Source organism: Macrotis lagotis, chromosome 8 (assembly GCF_037893015.1).
Source record: "Macrotis lagotis isolate mMagLag1 chromosome 8, bilby.v1.9.chrom.fasta, whole genome shotgun sequence".
NCBI classification, from domain to species: Eukaryota; Metazoa; Chordata; class Mammalia; order Peramelemorphia; family Peramelidae; genus Macrotis; species Macrotis lagotis.
The window spans coordinates 65,647,512-65,670,101 of record NC_133665.1 but is presented as its reverse complement, the minus strand read 5'-3'; the positions used below and the strand labels follow the sequence as shown (position 1 = coordinate 65,670,101).

At 37.4% G+C, this 22,590-nt stretch overlaps 1 protein-coding gene across 1 annotated transcript in view; it reads left to right on the top strand.

Annotated features, from left to right (window-relative positions):
* LOC141496473 (phospholipid-transporting ATPase ABCA3-like) overlaps positions 1-22,590 on the top strand; it is a 223,234-nt gene that overhangs the window by 177,465 nt on the left and 23,179 nt on the right. The window contains exons 22-26 of the mRNA XM_074199004.1: positions 14,626-14,896; positions 15,076-15,280; positions 15,584-15,803; positions 18,324-18,482; positions 19,839-20,014. Of these exons, the coding sequence (XP_074055105.1) occupies positions 14,626-14,896; positions 15,076-15,280; positions 15,584-15,803; positions 18,324-18,482; positions 19,839-20,014 (1,031 nt within the window). The remainder of the gene's footprint in view (positions 1-14,625; positions 14,897-15,075; positions 15,281-15,583; positions 15,804-18,323; positions 18,483-19,838; positions 20,015-22,590) is intronic.

Below are 22,590 nucleotides of genomic sequence, written 5' to 3'. Positions count from 1 at the left end.
AAGGACTCTAACTAAACTTTCCAGAGACAGAACCCACAGAGGGACCCATGAGAGAGTTCTCCTACTCAAGGTAACCTGGAAAAGAGCAGAAAGGCTCTGCTCCCCGGGGATGGAGGGGCGGCCTGCCAGAGGCGGGCTGGCCAGAGCAAAAGAACTTCAGCCTCCTGGAGGCAGCCCCAGGGTGCTAGGAGCTGCAACTCACAACAGCAGGGAAATGTCCTGAGCTATGCTGGGGAAGCACCGGGGACAAATTGGGGGAATAGCAGGGGACCTCTGCTAGAGGAGAGCACGTGAAGTCCAACCCTCAGGGCACACAGCAAGCAGTGAGCAGCAGCACAGCCAAGGCAGACCAGGAAACAGAAGCAGGCCGAGCCAGTAAGCAGGAGCCCCCAGGGGATGAGCCCATTGAACTCAGGGAGGGGAGTGAAGAGAAACTGCTGAGCTCTGTCCTCTGCCCCTGGAACAGGACTCTGGGGCTCTGACCACATTCAGATCCTGATCGCAGTCTAGGCTGCCCCATAGAACAGCAGGACCACGCCCCCCACCTCAGCCCCATGGCAGAATGGGGTGCTTATGATCATTCACAGACCAGGAGGGAGGACAGAGGCTCACACACTGAGACCCTTGTGGGAGTCTCCCAAAAGCTCAGGAAGCACCTCATAAATAGGCTTAGGCTGGGAAAATGAGCAAGCAAAGAAACAAGAGGAGCACCATTGAGAAATATTTTATATATGAGCCCAAGAAGGATCAAAACATTCAGTCTGAAGATGAGGAAGCACAAGCTTCTGCATCTAAAGACTCCAAGAAAAACAGAAATTGGGCTCAGGCTCAGGCTAATTTTTAAAAAAGACTTTGAAAATCAAATGAGGGAGTTAGAAGAAAAACTGGGAAAAGAAATGAGAGAGATGCAGGAAAAACATGAAAATGAAGTCAGCAGCCTAGTCAAGGGAATCCAAAAAAATGCTGAAGAAAATAGCATGCTAAAAACCAGCTTAGGTCAAATGGATAAAACAGTTTAAAAAGTTATTGAGGAGAAGAAGGCTTTAAAAAGTAAAATTGGCCAGATGGAAAAAGAGATAAGAAAACTCTCTGAAGAAAACAAATCCTTCAGACAAAGAATAGAACTCAGGGAGATTGATGAATTTATGAGAAATCAGGAATCAATACTTCAAAACCAAAAAAAAATGAAAAATTAAAAGAAAATATGAAACATCTCATTGAAAAAACAACTGATATGGAAAACAGATTTAAGAAAGATAATTTAAAAATTATTGGAATACCTGAAAATCATGATCAGGAAAAGAGCCTTGACATCATTGTCAAAGAATCACTACAGGAAAATTGCCCTGATATCCTAGAAGCGGAGGGCAAAATAGAAATGGAGAGAATCCACCGATACCCCCGAGAAAGAGATCCCAAAAAACCAACCCCTAGGAATATTATAGCCAAGTTCCAGAACTCCCAAGTCAAAGAGAAAATATTACAAGCAGCCAGAAGGACACAATTCAAATATAGTGGAGCTGCAGTCAGGATCACACAGGACTTAGCAGCAACTACATTAAAAGCTTGTAGGGCTTGGAATATAATATACCAGAAAGCAAAAGAGCTTGGAATGCAACTGAGAATCAACTACCCAGCAAAACTGAATGTCCTCCACTATTACACTGTTGGTGGAGCTGTGAACTCATCTAACCCTTCTGGAGAGCTATTTGGAACTATGCCCAAAGGGCAACAAAAATGTGCATACTCTTTGACCCAGCAATACCACTACTAGGTCTGTACCCTGAAGAGATCATGAAAAAGGGTAAAAACATTACTTGTACAAAAATATTTATAGCAGCCCTGTTTGTGGTGGCAAAGAATTGGAAATCAAGTAAATACCCTTCAATTGGGGAACAGCTTAGCAAATTGGGGTATATGTATGTCATGGAACACTATTGTTCTATTTGAAATCAGGAGGGACGGGATTTCAGGGAGGCCTGGAGGGATTTTCATGAACTGATGCTGAGTGAGATGAGCAGAACCAGAAAAACACTGTGCACCCTAACAGCAACATGGGAGTGATGTTCAACCTTGAAGGACTTGCTCATTCCATCAGTGCAACAATCGGGAACAATTTTGGGCTGTCTGCAAAGGAGAGTACCATCTGTATCCAGATAAGGAGATGTGGGGTTTGAACAAAGTGCAAGGACTATTCCCTTTAATTTAGAAAAAAACAGATAGCTTATTGTCTGATCTTGTTACCTCTTAGACTTCTCTTATCTTTAAGGATATGATTTCTCTCTCATCACACCCAATTTGGATCAAGGTACAACATGGAAACAAAGTAAAGACTGACAGAGTGTTTTCCATGGGGGTGGGGGGGGAAGCAAGATTGGAGGGGAAATTGTAAAACTCAAATAATATCTTTAATAAAAATAAATTTAAAAAAACCAATGTCCTCTTCCAAGGAAAAAGACGGACTTTCAATGAACCAGGGGAATTTGAAATGTTCCTGTTGGAATGGCCAGAGCTGAACAGAAGGTTTGATCTTCAAATACAGGACTTAGGTGAAGCATAGAGATTGGAGGAGAAGGGGGAAATATGAGGGACTTAATGATGATGAACTGCATGTATTCCTGTATAGAAAAATGACATTGATAATACTCATATGAACCTTCTCAGTTAATACAGCAGGTAGAAGGAGCTTTTATAGTTGAAGCACAGGAGAAAGCTGAATTTGAAGATAAAATATGGTGTAAAAATGGAGTCAATAGAAAAAAGGGAAATGTAATGGGAGAAAGAAAAAGGAGAGGGGGAATAGGCCAAGATATTTCATATAATAAGATTTTTCTTTATCACAATGAACTATTGCATGTTATGGAAGGGGGGAAGGCAAAGGGGAATGAGGGAATCTTCACTCTCATCAGAGGTGGCTAGGAGAGGAAACAGCATATATACTCAATGGGGTATAGGCATCTGGAGTAAGAAGGGGGGGAACAGAGGGAAGGGGGGGATGTGAGTGATGGAGGAGAGGATGGACCATGGGGGGAGAGTGGTCAGATATAACATATTTTCTTTTTACTTCTTGCAAGGGGCTGAGATTGGATGACCTGTCCAGGGCCATAGGGCCAGGTAGATGTTGGGCCTAAGGGATGGTAAGGAGGCTCAGGGCCTCTTGGCCCCAGAGCCAGGGATCTGTCTGCTGCGCCACTCAGCTACCCTACAACAGAGTCAGAGTGAAAGGAGAGAGAAAATATAGTACATGGTAGTGGAGAAATATGAAAGGGGGGAGTTGCGATCAGCAGTGGCAACAGTGGAAAAATATGGAAGTAACTTTAGCGATGGACTTATCATAAAGAATATGATCCACCTGCAACAGAGTTGTTGGTGTTAGAACAAAGACTGAAGCACATTTTTTATTATACTTATTTTTTTGGGGGGGGTGCAGGGTAAATAGGGCTGGGTGGCCCGCCTGGGGCCAGCCACATAGCAGGGTGATCGCTGGGTGTCTGAGGCCGGACCTCTGCCAGAGCGAGCATGTGAAACCCAGCCCTCAGGATACACAGCGAGCAACGTGGTCTTTTGGTAGCCCAGATCCAGGAACACAAGCAAGCGGAGCCGTTAAGCAGAAGCCCCCAGGGCATGAGCCCATTGAACCTAGAGAAGGGAGTGAAGAGAGAGACTGCAGAGCTCTGTCCTCTGTCCCTGGAACAGGACTCTGAGGCTCTGACCACATTCAGATCCTGATCGCAGTCTAGGCCCCCCCATAGAACAGCAGGGTCCCCCCTACCTCAGCCCCGTGGCAGAGGGGGGGCGCATATTTACAGACCAGGAGGGAGGACAAAGCCTCACACACTGAGACCCTTGTGGGAGTATACCAAAAGCTCCCCAAACCAGGCTCAGGCTGGGAAAATGAGCAAACAGAGAAACAAGAGGAACACCATTGAGAAATATTTTGCACATGAGCCCAAGAAGGATCAAAATACTGTCTGAAGATAAGGAAGCACAAACTCCTGCATCTAAAGACTCCAAGAAAAATAGAAATTGGACTCAGGCTCAGGCTAATTTTCAAAAAAGACTTTGAAAATCAAATGAGGGAGTTGGAAGAAAAACTGGGAAAAGAAATGAGAGAGATTCAGGAAAAACATGAAAATGAAGTCAGCAGCCTAGTCAAGGAAATCCAAAAAAAAAGTGAAGAAAATAGCATGCTAAAAACCAGCTTAGGTCAAATGGATAAAACAGTTCAAAAAGTTATTGAGGAGAAGAATGTTTTAAAAAGCAAAATTGGCCAGATGGAAAAAGAGATAAGAAAACTCTCTGAGGAGAACAAATCCTTCAGACAAAGAATAGAACTCAGGGAGATTGATGAATTTACGAGAAACCAGGATTCATTGCTTCAAAACCGAAAAAATGAAAAATTAGAAGAAAATGTAAAACATCTCGTTGAAAAAACAACTGATATAGAAAACAGACTTAGGAAACATAATTTTAAAATTATTGGAATACCTGAAAGTCATGATCAGGAAAAGAGCCTTGACATCATTTTGAAAGAATTACTACAGGAAAATTGCCCTGATATCCTAGAAGCAGAGGGCAAAATAGAAATGGAGAGAATCCACTGATCCCCCCGAGAAAGAGATCCCAAAAAACCAACCCCTAGGAATATTATAGCCAAATTCCAGAACTCCCAAGTCAAAGAGAAAATATTACAAGCAGCCAGAAGTACACAGTTCAAATATCGTGGCACTGTAGTCAGGATCACATAGGACTTAGCACCAACTACATTGGAAGCTCGTAGGGCTTGGAATATAATATTCCAAAAGGCAAAAGAGCTTAGAATGCAACTGAGAATCAACTACCCAGCAAGGCTGAATGTCCTCTTCCAGGGAAAAAAGATGGACTTTCAATGAACCAGGGGAATTTCAAATGTTCCTGTTGGAATGGCCAGAGCTGAACAGAAGGTTTGATCTTCAGATACAGGACTCAGGTGAAGCATGGAGATTGAAGGAGAGGGGGAAAATATGAGGGACTTGATGATGAACTGCATGTATTCCTGCATAGAAAAATGACACTGATAATACTCATATGAATCTTCTCAGTTAATAGAGCAGGTAGAGGGAGCTGTTATAGTTGAAGCACAAGAGAAAGCTGAATTTGAAGACCAAATATGGTGTAAAAATGGATTCAATAGAAAAAAGGGAAATGTAATGGGAGAAAGAAAAAGGAGAGGGTGGGAAATAGGCCAAGATATCTCATATAATAAGTTTTTTCTTTATTACAATGAGCTATTGCAATGATGTGGAAGGCAAGGGGGAATGAGGGAATCTTCACTCTCATCAAAGGTGGCTAGGAGAGGAAACAGCATATATACTCAATGTGGTATAGGCATCTGGAGTAAGAAGTGGGGGGACAGGAGGAAGGGGGGATGTAAGTCATGGAGGAGAGGATGGACCACTCGGGGGAGAGTGGTCAGATATAACACATTTTCCTTTTAACTTCTTGCAAGGGGCTGAGATTGGAAGGCCTGTCCAGGACCATAGGGCCAGGTGGATGCTGGGTCTAAGGGGTGGTAGGGGGGCTTGGGGCCTCTTGGCCCCAGGACCAGGGATCTGTCTGCTGCACCACTCAGCTACCCTACAGCAGAGTCAGAGTGAAAGCAGAGAGAAAATATAGTACATGGTAGTGGAGAAATACGAAAAGAGGGAGTTGTAATCAGCAATGGCAATGGTGGAAAAATATGGAAGTAACTTTTGCTATGGACTTACCATAAAGAATGTTATCCACGCATGATAGAGTTGTTGGTGTTGGAACAAAGACTGAAGCACATTTTTTATTATTATTATTTGGGGGGGGGTGCAGGGCAAATGGGGCTGGGTAGCCTGCCTGGAGCCACATAGCTGGGTGATCATTGGGTGTCTGAGGCTGGATTTGGACCGGGGTGCTCCTGGCTCAACGGCCAATGCTCTATCCACTTAAACAATCTACGATTATTACTAAATTATTTTATTTGGGTCTTTTTTTTTCTTTTCTTGGTTTTTGCAGGGCAGTGGGGTTGCGGTGGCTTGCATGTCACACGGCTGGGTGATTGTTGGGTGCATGGGGCTGGATATGGGCTTGGGTGCTCCTGGCTCCAGGGCTGGGCTCCATCCATTGTGCTACCTGGCCATATCTACAATTATTACTATTTTTTTATTTTAATTTTTTTCTCTCCCCTTTACTTTATTGCTCAAGCAAGTCTATATTTTGTGGGGGGAGGGGGTATTCTGTTTACTCTTAAACAAGAATATTTTATTATGTATAAAAAAATTATTTGTACAAAAAGAGAATAAATAAATATTGAACAAAAGAAACATTATTTTGAAAGATATCAATGGATTAGAAAAGAATTTAAAAAACACAAATTAACATTTTATTGTATTTTTATTTATTTTGTTCAAATTTTCCCAGTTACATTTTGATCTGGTTTGGGTCCCTGAGGCTGAGAGTTTAACACTTCTGGATTAAAGGAAAGAAAAATTTAGAAACAAGGAGACTAACTTGGAGGCTAATAGAATAATCCAAGTAAAATGTGATAGGAGTCTAAATTAGGATGGTAGTCATGTGAATGGAGAAGAGAGAATGATTATGAGAGAAAGAATCAATAGCACTTAGCAATACTGGGATACAGGAAATGAAAATCAAGTATGATTTGAAGGTTACAAACCTGAATATCTGACAATATGATAGTACTCAGCAAAAATTTTTTTAAATTTGGTTGGGTTGCATTTCGGTGAGAAGATAATTAAGTTCCATTGTGGACATGTTAAGTTTGCAGTGCCTGTGTGAAAGTATCTAACAGTCGTTTACTTGTTTGAGGCTAGAATTTTTGTATTGAGTTAGAAGCTGGGTATACAGATGCATGAGTCATCTGCATAGTACTGATAGTTGAATCCATAGAAACAGATTACATCACAAAGAATCTATTTAAAATTTGAGAGCTATATGATAATGAAACATGGCATGACTGAGAGAATGCTAAAGATAGAATCATGAAGGTCTGGGTTCAGATCTCATCTCCTGATACTTAATTATTACTTGACCCTGAGCAAGACCATCTCACATGTTGAATTAAGGGTTTGGACTAAATGGCCTCTAAGGTCCCTTGCAACTCCAAATCCTAGGATATGAAAATAAGAAAGAATAGACAGGTAGGTGGGAGAACCAAAAGAATGAAAGGTCATAGAAACTAAAAGAGTAGAAATTATCCAAGAGGTGAAGTGATTAACAGTGTCATTTATTTGCAGAGAGGTCAAAAACTGAAGACTGAGAAAAAGCTATTAGAATTAAGGAATCATTGCTAATGTTTGAAAGAGCAGCTTTTTTTTTTTGAATAGTAACATCAAAAGCCCTATTTTTTTTTGTTTTTTTTCTCCTGAACTTAACAACACTAAAAACAAAATGAGCAACTCCCCATGGAGTACATAACACAAATAAAAGATTGTTTTATTTACAATGTGAATATTCCAATGATTTTCTTTTCTTTCTGTTTATTTTTTAGCAATATTACTGTCAGTCTCTGTTATTTCCTATTCTCTGCCCTAGCCCAACCCCTATCCTGTAAGAAAAAAAATTCCCATATTGACTTTATCTAAAAAATGCATGTCTTATTCTATTCCTTGAGTCTATCACTTCATCGTCAGACTTTCAAATCTGCCTTTTTTTTAAACAATGTTTTCATTATTTTATGAAAATAATCCTAGTTCTTATTTCATATTCTATCAATTCACATATATCCCAGTTCTCTCTGAAACTTCACTTTTTTTCATTTTCTGTGTTACAGTAATATTCCCTTACTTTCATATGCCAATAATTTTTTACTCAGTACTATATTTATGTATCTCTGAATCTTTTTCTTCTTTTTTAAACATCTCTTTAGTGGCATAGACCTAATAGTGATTTCGTATCACTTGTTTAAATTGTACAGACTTTTTAATTAGTTTGGGGACATAGTTCCAGATTGCTTTTCAGAATGGTCAGAAGCCATATTTCAAGGGGCTTAAAAGTAAATTTCTTTTCAGAATGGTCAGAAGCCATATTTCAAAGGGTTTAAAAGTAAATGAATGGTTAGTGAAGAAGTGAAAATCATAAATATTTCTAAGGAATTGTTGGTAGTAAAATGGAGGAAATATAGAAGATGATATTTTAAGTACATAGCAGGGTCAAATGAAGAGTTTGTTCATTTGTGACCTCTTAAGCCTTTCCAAAACAGAAATTATGTGCTGGAGTTAGAGCAACTTTAGCTTGTTTCCATAGTCTAAGATACCTAGAAACCAAAAGATTTAAAAAGGAAACAAGAATTGATACCTACTGACCCAGAATTCATTCAGCCCTGCTCTGCTAGCAGTAACAAGGTTGGACCAACAACCCCATTATACCAGCAGAACCACTGCCAAGGCAAACAACCCTGTGGCATCAGTGATGCACTAGGCCCGAGAAATAAAAAGCAGAGGGAGCGGGATAGAATACTGTGTGAGAAGGGAAGGGGATATTGAAAGATAGAGGGAATTGCAGCACTTCATCAAACCTGAGAGAAAAAGCACAGCAATTAGCTGGAGACAGTTCTCCCAACCAGAAGTCACCTAGGGCAGAGAATTAGGCTGGTGAACCATGAATTACTCAGCATAGGAGGAGGCTGAAACACTTTGAGATCCAGACCCCAGGGAAACCATTAGAGGGGAGGAAATCAGAAAGTGAGTGACTGGGAAAATAAAGGGGAAATAAAAGCCTGACCTTAACAGACATCTCAGAACAAAGAAAACTCAAAGGACCTTGTTCTAAAAAATCAACAGGAAAAAACTAATAATAATGAATGGAAAATGTGGCCTCCAGAGCAAGTAACTATCATTTTTGGTTGTGGAATAGATCAATGGAACAACTAGACAAGGGAGATTTAGAAACAATAGAACACAATAGCCTAGTGTTTGATAAAATTGAAAACATGAATTACCAAGGGGAAGGGGGAGAACTCCTCATCTGATAATAACTGCTGGAAAAACAAGATAGTCTGGCAGAAATGAGGCTTAGATCAATACCTCATTGCATATTCCACATTACATTCTAAATGAATAGGCAACATCAATATTAAAGATTATATGATTAAAAATTAGAAGAAAAACAGATCATATTCCAATAAAGAGAGGGTCTTAATCAAATAAAAGATAAAATAGATAACTTTGATTATTTGAACCTAAAAATCTTCTGCATGGACAACATTAATGCATCTAGAATAAGAAGCTATGTGATCAGATTGGGGGGATCTCTGATAAGCGTTTAATATCCAAGATATGTAAGTAATTAATCTATAAACAAATATATTTAAGACTAATAGTTATCCCCCAATAGAAAAATATTTAAAGGATAAAAATGAACAGTTCTTAAAAGAATGGCAAAAATTTCACAATGACATGTGCATCATTAAAAATAGGAGAAATGCAAATCAAAACAATTTTGACATTTCATCTCATATCCTACAAACAGGCAAAAAATTACAAAAAATTGTGATGGAGGTGTTGTGAAAGGATAAGTCTTGTTAATAGAACTATGAAATTGTATAACCATTTTGAAATGCAATATGAAATTATACAAATAAAGCGACCAAAAATGACCCTTGGAATTAGACTCCATTATTCAACTTATACCCCAAACAAAGCATCAATAAAAAAGACCTTAAGTATTCTGAAACATTTATAGCAGCATATCAAATTGCTTACCATCTCAGAGAAATGGGAGGGAAGGAAGAGAGGAAGAGAATTTGGAACTCAAATTTCTAAAAAACAAATGTTAAAATGTTTTTTACATGTAATTGGGGGGGATAAAAAATTTTTAAGACATTTAAGACATTGCCTATAGAATTGTAATAACTCCATTCTTGTCAGATTAAATAAGATATTGAGTCTGAAAATAGGAAATGGAATGATAGAATTTTAGTTTTAAAACAGTACCAGCAATCTTATCTAACCAAATGGTCACCCATCCTACACTTGGAAGAACTCCAGTGACTAATGGGCTGTCACTGTCATCAGTGCTACTTTGAATAACCTGAATTATTAGAAATTTTTTCTTTCATTAATCCTTAATTTTCCTTTTGCTAATTTTTCAGCAATTACTCCTGATTTTACCTTGGGGAGACAAAGATAAAAAAAATAATCCCCTTTTAATTGGGACAATCCTTCAAGTACTCTATCCTGGACCCTCTTTTCTTTTCCATTTATACTATTTCACCTGGTGATCTCTTTCTAGTGATGAATTTCAATATTCCTTAACTTTTCTCCTAATCTCTCAATCTCCAAATGCCTACTGCTCATCTTAAACTGAATGTGCAGTAGACATCTTAGACTCAAAATTTCCAAAATTCTTCCCCCCCCCAAAGAAAATTTCCCTATTCCTATCAAGAGCACCATGCAGCCTATCCAAACTCTCAATCTAGGTATCATTCTCATCTTCTCATCTTCTCACTCCACATATGCAATCTCTTGCCAAATTATGTTGATTCTTCTTTTACAATACTTCTGCATAGATCTACGTTCTCTTCTCTAGCACTGCTATACCCTTGGTGTAGACCCAGATCATCTGATATTCAGACTGTAGTTAGTATCCTACCCTTAATAAATGTTTATTAACTGACAAATAATGAAAAGCAGTGGAGGGAAAAATTAATCTCCAAAAAAACTGGTGTGAAATTCAGCTGTTCTCACATCTTAGGAGTATTTATAGATTAAACTGAAAATCATATCAAATCAAATCAATAAGCATCTATTAAGTGTCTACTATGTGCTAAGCACTGTGGATACAAAGAAAGCAAATTTTTGCTACTCCTAAGAATCTAATTGAAGAAACTACATTTGTGTGTGTGTGTGTGTGTGTGTGTGTGTGTGTGTGATAAAGTGGAGATGATCAACAGAGATTAACTATTATTAATGGGGAAGATAAAAGGATTCTTGCAGAAGGTGGAGTAGGAAATAGAGGGTTGATTATAGACAGCCTTCTCAAGGAATTTAGTCAACAAAATGAAGGAAAGATATGGACAGTAGTAGAAACAGCTAGTTAGTTCAATGGAGAATTTAAGACATATAGGGAAGAAATCAAGAGTTTCTAAGCTGAGAGAGAGTAAAGAAAGATAAGAGGACTCATAAGAGGTCTATGGGAGGGTGAAAAAGTTTGGAAAAAGACACTGTGGTTAATAGGATAATGAATCAATCAGGAAGGAATAAAAAGATTATGACAATCCAACTGATATTATGTAACAAATTTGTAGTAAATCCAGCTAGTACATCTCATGATTTTTCTAGCTGCTTTCAGCAGCAAAGGCAGTGAATGATGGGAGTGATTCAAGGCTGAGGTTAACAAGACAAGAGTTTTACTAGAAAATGGCGGCAAGGATATAAAAGAAGATTTAGTGTAGATTTTAACTGATTTCAACAAGGAATCAAGATCCAGGAGGGAATAGAGTACAGCTAGTGTAAATGTTCCTTTCATTGAACATCTTGCTTCCTACTTGTTTGAGAGTTCCCTGTTCTCTACAAGTCTACACTGCCAATTCCTCCAATGTCATCCATAGTTCTATTTTCCTTCACTCTGAAGAAGGGCTATCCTTTCTTTATACTAAGTCCTACCTCTCTACTTGTGAACTTGATCTCACTTCTAGGATCTTATATTTTCTCTCATTTCCTCCCCACTTCATTTTCCTCTCCATCCTATTTGCCTCTCTCTCCTCCTTCTCAACCTTTAGATTCTTCCATGCTTTCTAGTGATATGCCCAGACTCTCCTTTCCTTAAAAGAAAAAAAAATTGCTTGAATCTAATGTCCCATAAAAATAGCAAACTATATTTCTCCTCCATTTCACAAACAGAAAAAAAGTCATCTATACTTGTTTCCTCTAGTCCTCATTCCCCTTTTCACTTTTCAAACTTTTATAATGTAGTTTCCAAACTTACCACCTACCTGAAATATAATTACTGATCTCTTTACTAGATATTCATGTTACTCTCATGTAATAAGAAGCTCCAATGACTCCCTCTTACTTCCTCTTTGTTTGATATTTAAATCCCTTCACAATTTGGTTTCCAACTACCTTTCTAAGCTTAGTGCTCATTATTCCCCTTGTTATAGTCTACATTCCTGTCAAATTCCCTCTTCAGTAGAAACTTAGATCCTTCAAGTCTACTCATATTTCATTTTCCCCATAGGGTTTCCTTGATTTTCCCAAGGTACTAGAGTTCTTATTCTGCCTACCGTATTATTTTCTTTTGATTTTATACTAACTATATTTTATGTGTATTCTCTCCTTAGAAGAAAGTTCTTTGAGAATGAGACATCTTTGTTTTTGTATTTGCATCATCATAACATAATACAATGTTTTGCACATAGAAGGCATTTAAAAAATTCTTCATAATTAGATTGAATGTAAAAAAAATTTCTTATCTATTCAAACTATCCTTCAAGGAGGTAAAAAAATGTAATGAGGGGAAGAGGAATTCTCCCTTCTATTAAGAAGGTGGAATGGGGGGCGGCTAGGTGGCGCAGTGGATAGTACCAGCCCTGGAGTCAGGAGTAACCTGGGTTCAAATCCAACCTCAGACATTTAATAATTACCTAGCTGTGTGACCTTGGGCAAGCCACTTAATCCTATTTGCCTTGCAAAAACCTAAAAAAAAAAAAAAAAGGTGGAATGGAGGAAATTTTTGACAAAAGGAATGAAAAGAACTGAGTTATAAGTAGTAAGTGAGTATATAGCAAAGGGAACTGAGCAGTCCCTGGAGGAAGCAACATTTTTGTTTTGTTTTAAAGAATGTTGATGTATCCTCAGGTGAATATTATGCAGTAATAGAGGTATGTCTTCCTGGGACTTGTATCCATGTGAGACAGAGTTGCACAAAGTCTTTAGCATGACTTTCTCTTCCTGAGTCATTGAAGTCCAGTGGCAAGACAAAAGATGACTGACAATGGCCCGGGATGCGGTAGATGACCTTGATGTCTTTGATGTCTGAGTCAGTTCTTAAAGTGCTCCACAGCTCCTGCCTCAGCCACCTTCATAGTCACGAGAATAAATTGTTCTCATTTGCCCATTCCACCAGAGGAAATCTTCTCCCTACCTCACCAGCAGTTTTGAGACCTGTTAGGTCCCCTCAACCTGGTCCAGCCTGACTGCTGAGACAGTTTGACTGGGGTGTGGTCACTGAGCATGCTATAGTTCTTGGAGCCAGAGGTGAGAGTTAAGTGAAAGGTGGACACCAAAGGTAGATGAGCAGCCCTGAAAAGATCTTGGCAAACCTTCATTCCACATGGGCTAGTCTTCCTGAACTTCCCATATTCCCAAGGGAAGAATGTAAAGAGCAAAAAAGGGGGAGAGAGGTATGAAGAGATAATGGAGGGGAAAATACACCTACCAATCAGTTTCATGTATGTAAAAGTGATGAGCACATCCATGAAGTGGAAGAGGATAACAGAATGGATTAGAAAGCAAATCTAATCAAACATTGTTGCAAGTGTAAAAGGGATGACCCATATCCAGGTAAATAGAAGGTTTAATGTTCAGAACCCTAGACCTACAGTCAGATCTGGCCTCAAACATTTACTTGTTACATAATATGTCTCCCTCATTTCAATTCCCTCAAATGTAAAATGGGAATAATTACCAAACAAAATTGCACATACCTTAGAAGGTTATTATGAGGGACAAATGAGATCATATTTATAAAGTGCTTAGCACAGCATTTGATATAAAATTAAGTCCCATATAAATGCTTATTCTTTCTCTCCTATTCCCAATGCCCCTTTCTCTAATTACAGACCTGAACTTCTTGATTGAATCAGAGGTATTAAGTAGGCATGAAAAAATGTCTAAATAGCTCTATTAAATCAATAAAGGTTTTATAATAGGTGTCAAAAGTCCTTGCTTAATTTAGAAGTTCTTACAAGCCATTGTACAAAATGAAATGACAACATATAGTAGTGTATTGATATTGGCTGGAAACAACAACTCATTCCCTATAGATTTTTATATAAAAAATAGACCAGTTCAGAACTCCAAATTTTGAATATCAGCCAGTTTAGAGTAGAAGACTTCTAACCAAATATTTGAGGAAAAAATACTCTGGAGGAAGCAAAAGAGCCACTACTTTAGCCTTACTTTCAGCCTTATTTTCTGTCCTGCTCTCCAACCCTAACCAAAGGGAGAGCCCTTTGAGTTTTAAGTGTCCAAAAGATTTTGAACCTTCCATTGGCATCCTAGCTGAGTCACCCAAGAGTCAAGGACATACTGAATAAATTTTTTAAAAAGCAGATACGAGTTCCACAAGGAGCCTATCAGAAAAGCTATGTCTTAACTCAAAGAGAACTTTGAGTACCTCACAAAAGGAAAAAAGAGGATTTCTCAGAGCTTGTAAGTTATAGTTTTGTCATATGTGCTCTTGAGTCCTCATTCCCCTGAACTTCATGGATGTCATAGATTTTGAGGGGAGTTATTCTGTACCAATTTTTCTTATAATACTATTCAAAAGTTAGTAAATATGCCTTTCTAAAAGCTTATTAAGTCAGAATAATAATCAGTTCCTGTAAAGTAAATGTGTATTGTCTAAATGAAAAATTTTGTTTTCTCTTCCTAGAAAACATGGAAGATCAACTGCTTTTAAAGGAAGATGAAAGTCAAGGCTTTAATGACTATTGCTTTGTAGCAATTTCCTTCAAACAATATGGAAATGTAACATTCATCACCTCTTTCTTCAATAATCAGGCATACCATACTCCTGCCACAGTAGTGGCAGTAGTAGACAATATTCTATTCAAATTGCTTTCTGGCCCACATGCTTCCATTACTGTTTACAATCATCCTCAGCCTCGAACTCCCACTGAAAGTGCCAGGGAGCAGTATTTTTGGTATGTGGAACTTTCTTTTTCCTAGGGCTGAGTTTTTCAAATCTGAAGCACTTTATCATATGCAGTTATTTTTTAAAATTCTATTTAAATGTTATGGAACATGAGTGCTAATAGAAATTCTTATTTTCCCTACTAACCAAGTGTATGGTATCTCTCCTCTACCATCCTATCTTTTTCAGGGGCTATAAAGGATTTGACATTGCAATCAATATGCTCTATGGCATGGGTTCATTGGCCAGTACATTTTCTGTTATGGCAGTCAGTGAGAGAGTCATAAAGGCAAAGCAGATCCAGTTAATCAGTGGAGTCTACATTATTCATTTCTGGCTGTCCTCCCTGCTGTGGGATCTCTTTGTCTTCTTTATTCCCTCTTTGCTGCTTTTGGTGAGTAGTGAGGATGATGTGTGGGGCTAGATTCTCCTCCAAATCACAAGTTTTTCCATTGACCAGTAATATCTAGAACCTGATTCAACAGGCTGTTTTTGAAGTTAATCAGTATAGCCTAACTGCTCTCTCTCAAAAATCATAGAAGGGATCTTATCTAGACCTAAATATCCAAATGTTTATTCCCCTTTGCTGATCCAAGTTTTAAAGAACTGATATCTCATTGTGCTATTCTGGGTTCATTTCTTTTTTGCCTTGATCACCTTCTCTTCTTCTCTAAAAACCTGCATCTCTGTGCTCCAGGAGGTATTCACAATCTTTGATGTAAAAGCTTTCACTGAGGAAAACCACCTTGCAGATGCATTGCTGATATTAATGTTGTACGGCTGGTCCATCATTCCCCTCATGTACCTAATGAGCTTCCTCTTCAAGGCAGGTGCCACAGCCTTTATAAGACTCATCATGTTCAACTTCTTCTCAGGCATTATCACCTTAATCATCCTCTATATCACAAGCTTAAAAGGTGAGGGCATTAGCACTTCTTCCCTACAAATATATTACTCAAGAATAATGAGGAGTGGCTAGGTGGTGCAGTGGATAGAGCACTGGCCCTGGAGTCAGGAGTACCTGAGTTCAAATCTGGCCTCAGACACTTAATAATTACCTAGCTGTGTGGCCTTGGGCAAGCCACTTAACCCTATTGCCTTGCAAAAAAAACTAAAAATAAAAAAAAGAATAATGAGCAAGTAAGGAAAAATCAGCTTGGTAGCGGAACATCACTGAGCAAGTTCTTTAATGTCAAATAAAGTCTATACTAAACAAAAGTCAGAATATAGGACTAAACTAGATCTGTTAATGTTGATTTATGAACACAGGTTATTATATATATCAAATCCTTCATACTAAAATGACATTTTGGAGTCAATATGTGAAGATTGTGTTCATTGTTCACCCCTATAATTTTATCATGCAGATTTGATGAGAAACTATTTTTAATTTTATTTTATTTTTCCAATTACATGAAAAGATAATTGTCAACATTTATCCATTTGCAAATTTATGAGATCCACATTTTTTACCACCCTTCCTTAGCTCCCCCTTCCCTATGGCAGCAAACAATCTGGTAAAAGTTGTACAAGTGTATTTAAAATATTTCCATATTGGTCCTGTTGTGAAAGAAGAATTAGAACTGGGGGTGGAGAGGGAACCATTTTTAAGAATGAAAAAACATCAAAAATTTTTTTTAAAGCATGAACATAATATATGCTTTGCTCTGCATTCAGAAATTCCATTTCTTCTCTAAGTTATTTATTGATGAAAAAGCTACAAATATACATATATATATGCCAGAAATTTAATTATCTATATCCATTGCTATAGTGTCAATATGCAAAATAATATTGTTACCTTAAAAAGAACTGGGAAGGAAATAGGGTAATTCAAGTAGAATGTATGGCTTTGAGAATCCCTAAGCCTATTAATAAATAGATGTATATTAGGGAAGTACATACAACAAATTTGTCCTGAAGTCTAAGATTACAGGGTAAATAGACGTGTTAGACATTCATGTACTGGGAAGAGAGGAAGGTGAATGTTGATTGGTTGAGTATCCTACAGTCCACATGATGAAATTACAAGGGGCAAATGGGCCACTTCAAAAACTGGAATCAGTAATGAGATCATACCTACAACAGAAAGGAGCCATTAGGGATCATCCAGTCCAACTCCTTCTTTTTATAGATGAGAATGCTAAAGTCAAAGAAAATAAAGTGTCTTAGCCAAAATCACAGAGGTAATAAATGTCCAAGATAGGTTGACCCTGGCATTCCATTTTCTCTAAAGTCTGCCCAATGCACATGAAAAAATAATTAAGTGACAAATATTAAATTAATTTTATAGTTATGAAGTGTTGTGGAAGTTCAGATAAGAGTAATATTTTAGATGGAATTTCATGGATGTGAGTTTTGAGCTAGATATAAAAGACTAATAACTACTATATGTTTAGCTGTATGTTATGTTAGAAGCTATGAGAAATAATGAAAGAAAATATTCCCATCCTTGCCCTCATGTCCTCCTGAAGTGTGTTTCCACTTAGGATTATTTAAATAGTGTAATTGATATAGCTGGAATTTGAACCTAGGTACTCATTTCAAATACAACATTCTTTTCACTTTTGTGAGATGTTGGTCTATGCCTAGTTTTTGCCATACTATTTTTCTAGGTTTTCCAGCATCTTTTGTCAAATAGTGAATTCTTATTCCAAAAGCTAGAATCTTTGGATTTATCAAACAGAAGATTACTATAAATCTTTTACTATTGTTTCTTTTGTACCTAATCTATTCCACTGACTCCCAAGGACTTGCTGACTGACTGTTGGAGGGAATAAAGGGATAAAAGGATTCACAAGTGATAGTGAAATTTCAAGGTTTGAGACTAGAAGGATAGTGTTAACCTTGATAGATAAAAGGAAATCAGAAGTAAAACCAGGTTTTGAGGGGGATATGATTATTTCATTTTTTTTGACATATTGGATTTCAGATGTCAGCAGGACATCAGAGAAGAGATATCCCACAGGCAGTTTGAAATACAGATCCAGGATTTGAGGCAGATCAGGACTGGAGATACAAATTTTGAAGTCATCATTATAGAAGTGATAGTTGAAACCATGAGAGTAAATATTTCAAAGTATAAAGAAGATGGCTTAGGGGATGAGAGAAGAAAGAGGAACCAGTAAGGAATACAGAAATAGGTGGAGATCCAGTTGAAGTCATGTCACAGTAGGAAGGAGTTTCAAGAAGAAAGTGTTCAGGGGACAGCTAGGCGGCGCAATGGATAGAGCACCAGGCCTGAAATCAGGAGTACCTGAGTTCAAATTTGGCCTCAGACACCTAATAATTACCTAGCTGTGTGGCCTTGGGCAAGCCACTTAACCCCATTGCCTTGCAAAAAAAAAAAAGAAGAAGAAGAAGAAAGTATTCAGTAATCACAATTTACACAATCAAGGACTATAGGATAATTTGATCTTTACTATTTTCTTTCATAGCATTAAAATTGAGCAAACTCTCTAAACTTCTGGATAACATATTCCTCATGCTACCTAACCACTGCTTAGGGATGTGCCTCAGCAGTTTCTACAACAACTATGAGTCCAAGAAATACTGTACCTCCTCTCCCATTGCAACCCTTCATTGTGATATGTTAGGTGAGTATCCATCCAATCTACCTATCCCCATTCTAACCATAGCTGAAGGAAGCATTCCCTTCTCTTTACAGCTTAGTTAGGAAAAGAGTTTAAAAGTACAATAAATTTGTTTTCCTCTCCTCTTTGAAGTGGAGGTATCAGGGTCTATTGTCAGTTTAGAAATAACTTTTACAACGGGGAGAAATTGGGTGGTTAGGTGGCACAGTGGATAAAGGTAGTCAGGAGTACCTGGGTTCAAATCCGGTCTCAGACACTTAATAATTACCTAGCTGTGTGGCCTTGGGCAAGTCACTTAGCCCCCTTTGCCTTGCAAAAAAAAACCTAAAAAAATGGGGGGAAATCTTTATGAAGCACATTGGTTGAGAAGACACAAGGTAAATTCACAGTGATGAAGGGCTCTTGGAACAATTTAATTCAACATTTATTAAACAATTATATGCAAGGCAATATTCCCTCCTGGATATTGAGATGATTTTCTAAACATCAAAGCATATTAACCTTTTCAGGCCTCTAGAATAAGGTTAAGCATTCTGCAGCAATAATAAGATATGCCATGTCCTCAATGTCCAAAAGACTTAGCTTAAGGCAGAAACTATGGCTTTTTCCTGTTAACATCCTGCAAACTAGGTAGAAGGGAAAATACAAAGAATTGCTATTGGAGCTTCATAAGTACTCTTAAGAGTCCTAGAGATACTGCTTTATTTATTATTATGATGGTAGTATGGAAATATTGTTAGTGATAGTATTATTAAGCTCTAACATTGACTTTGGGAAGGCATCAGTTCATATTTTTGGCTTAGAACAGCATAAAAAAGTAGAATGTAAAATACCTAGGTATGAACAAGATAGTTATTGCAATGGGGTAAAAGATATGAGGAAAATTTTTGGATTCTTCCCTTTCAATAACTTAATATTAACATTGTTGAACATATTCTAAAACCCTTCTCTAATAATCTCTTCCATGGCCCTACTATACTATCATTGTATTGAATGTTCCCTACAGAATAAGTAGACTGAGGGGCGGCTAGGTGGCGTAGTGGATAAAGCACCAGCCTTGGAGTCAGGAGTACCTGGGTTCAAATCTAGTCAGACACTTAATAATTACCTAGCTGTGTGGCCTTGGGCTTAACCCTGTTTGCCTTGCAAAAACCTAAAAAAAAAAGAAAAAAAAAAGAATAGGTAGACTGAAGATGGTATAGAGTTGAAATGTTTCTGTGGTGTATGACCTGCCTTGCTCTCTCAGAGTTGTTCAGGTCCCTCTTTGGAAAAATGACATGTAATTCTTAAGTACAATAACTAAACAGTGAAAGAACCTCAGGGTTTTAAAATCTACATAATTCCTTTCAATATCCCCAGAGATAAATTATGAAGACAATTACTACTCATGGAACACTCCAGGAATTGGAAGGTTTATGACCTCACTGGTTATCTCTGGCTTTTTTTTCTTGAGCCTTCTTTTATTCATTGAGACCGACATTCTCTGGAGACTGAAGGTCCTTATAAGTAGTAGACTCTTCAGGACTCGTAATTGGGTGAGTAGTTAAATATTAAATTTAGACATGACCAAGTAAGATCCTTATAAGCAGTAGACCCTTTAGGACTCGTAATTTGGTGAGTAGTTAAATATTAAATTTAGACATGACCAAGTGACATTTCTTTCTCATTTTACTTTAGGTCAGATAAAGAAGCTACTTCCACACTCTCCTTTCCTGAATGGAGGAAAGCCACCCTTGGCTCACTATACTGTAGAGTTAGACTCCCTTTCATAAATTAATATGCCAAATGGTAAAAATGAAGCTTGAGCATAGATATGATCTCCAGTTTCATTCTCTATGACTGTCCTCTTAAAAAGCTAAACTATACATAGGAATTTTCCTTAAAATGATAAGCAGTAGGGGCAGCTAGGTGACACAGTAGATAGAGCACCAGCCCTGGAGTCAGGAAGACCTGAGTTCAAATCTGGCCTCAGACACTTAATAATTAGCTAGCTGTGTGGTCTTGGGCAAGCCACTTAACCCCGTTTGCCTTGCAAAAGCCAAAACAAAAAAATGTCAGTTTTACCATTAAGAAAAGAAAAAGAAACTGAAGGAATTAGAATTGGTAATGTGAAAACAAAACTCACTTTTTGCAGATGATATGGTATTATACTTAAGGAACCCTAGAAAATCAACTAAACAACTACTTGAAACAATTAATGAATTTAATAAAATAGAGGGCATAAAATAAACCCACATAAATCTTCAGCATTTCTATTACCAACAAAGTCCAATAGTAAGAAATAGATAAATTCCATTTAAAGTATTTATAGAGAACGTAAAACAGTCAGGAATCTTCGTGCAAAGACAAACGCAGAAACTAGATAAACACAATTACAAAACACTTTTCACACAAATAAAATCAGCTCTAAAAAACTGGGAAAATATCAAATGCTCATGGATAGACCAAATTAATAAAATAAAATGACAATTCTACCTAAATTAAATTACTTATTCAGTGCCACACCAATCAAAATACCAAAAAAATTATTTCACAGCTAGAAACAAAATTGTAACAAAATTCATCTGGAAGAACAAAAGGTCAAGAATATCAAGAGAATTATTGGGAAAAATAGCTATAATAAATCTGAAACTAAATTATAAAGTGGTAGTCATCAGAATTGTCTGGTACTGGCTAAGAAATAGAATGGTGGATTAGTGGAACAGATTGAGTACAAAAGAAACAATAGTAGACTACAGTAAAGCCAAAGGTTCTAGCTTTTGGAATAAGAACTCACTATTTAACAAAAGATGCTAGAAAACCTAGAAAGACTATGGCAAAAACTAGAATAGACTAATATCTCATACCAAGAAAAAAGTAGAAATGGGTACAGGATTTAGATATAAAGGGTGATACCATAAGTCAGGAGAATGTTTATCAGTAGTTTTATCTGTGAGTTCTATGGAGAAGAGAGGAATTTAGAGCAAAACAAGAGATAGAGAACATTAAAAATTTCAAATTGGATTATTTTGATTACATTAAGTTAAAAAGGTTTTGCACATATAAAAAGGAATACAAAAATGGGAAACAATTTTAACTGCTAGTGTTTCTGATAAAGGACTCATTTCTAAAATAGATAGGGAACTGATTCAAATTTATAAGAGAAGAAGTCATTCCCCAGTTGATGAATGGTTAAAGGATATGAACAGGCAGTATTCAGATGAAGAAAATAAAGCTATAAGTAATATGAAAAAATGTTCTAAAACATTATTGATTGGAGAAATGCAAATTAAAATAACTCTAAGGTAGATGCAACCTATCAGATTGATTAAAATGACAAAAAAAGAAAAATGAACAATATTGGAGAGGATTGGGAAAACTGGCACACTAATGCATTGTTGGTGGAATTGTGAATTGATCTAGTTTCTGGAAAGCAATTTGTAACTATGGTCAAAGGGCAATAAAATTGTGCATACCTGTTGATCCAACAATTCCTCTACTGGATCTATATCTCAAAAAGATTATTAAAAAAGGGGGAAAACCCCACATGTTCAAAAATATTTATAGGAATTCTTTTGCAGTGGCAAAGAATTGGAAATTGAGGGGATACCTATCAATTGGGGGATGACTGAACAAGTTATACTCTATGAATGTTTGTTCTATAAGAAACCATGAATAGGTAAACTTCAGAAAAGCCTGGAGACTTCCATAAATTGATGATGAGTAAAGGGAGCAGAACCAGGAGAACATTTTACATATTAACTTCAACATTGTGAGATGATCAACTATGACAGATGCAGCCCCTTTCAATAGTTCAGTGATTGAGGACAATCCTGTGAAATCTGCTATGGACAATGCCATCCATATCCAGAGGAAAAAACTATGGAGTCTAAATGCAGAGCAAAGCATACTATGTTCATTTTTTGAATCTTCTTTTATGGTTTTTCCCCCTCTCTCATGGTTTTCCCCCTTAATGTTAATTCCTCTTTCACAGTATGTCTAATATGGAAATATGTTAAAGGTGATTGTCCTTATATAAGCTATATTAAATTGCTCACTGCCAAGGGAAGGGAGACTGGGAGAAACATATGGAACTCAAAGGCATAGAAAAGAAAGAATATTGAAAACTACC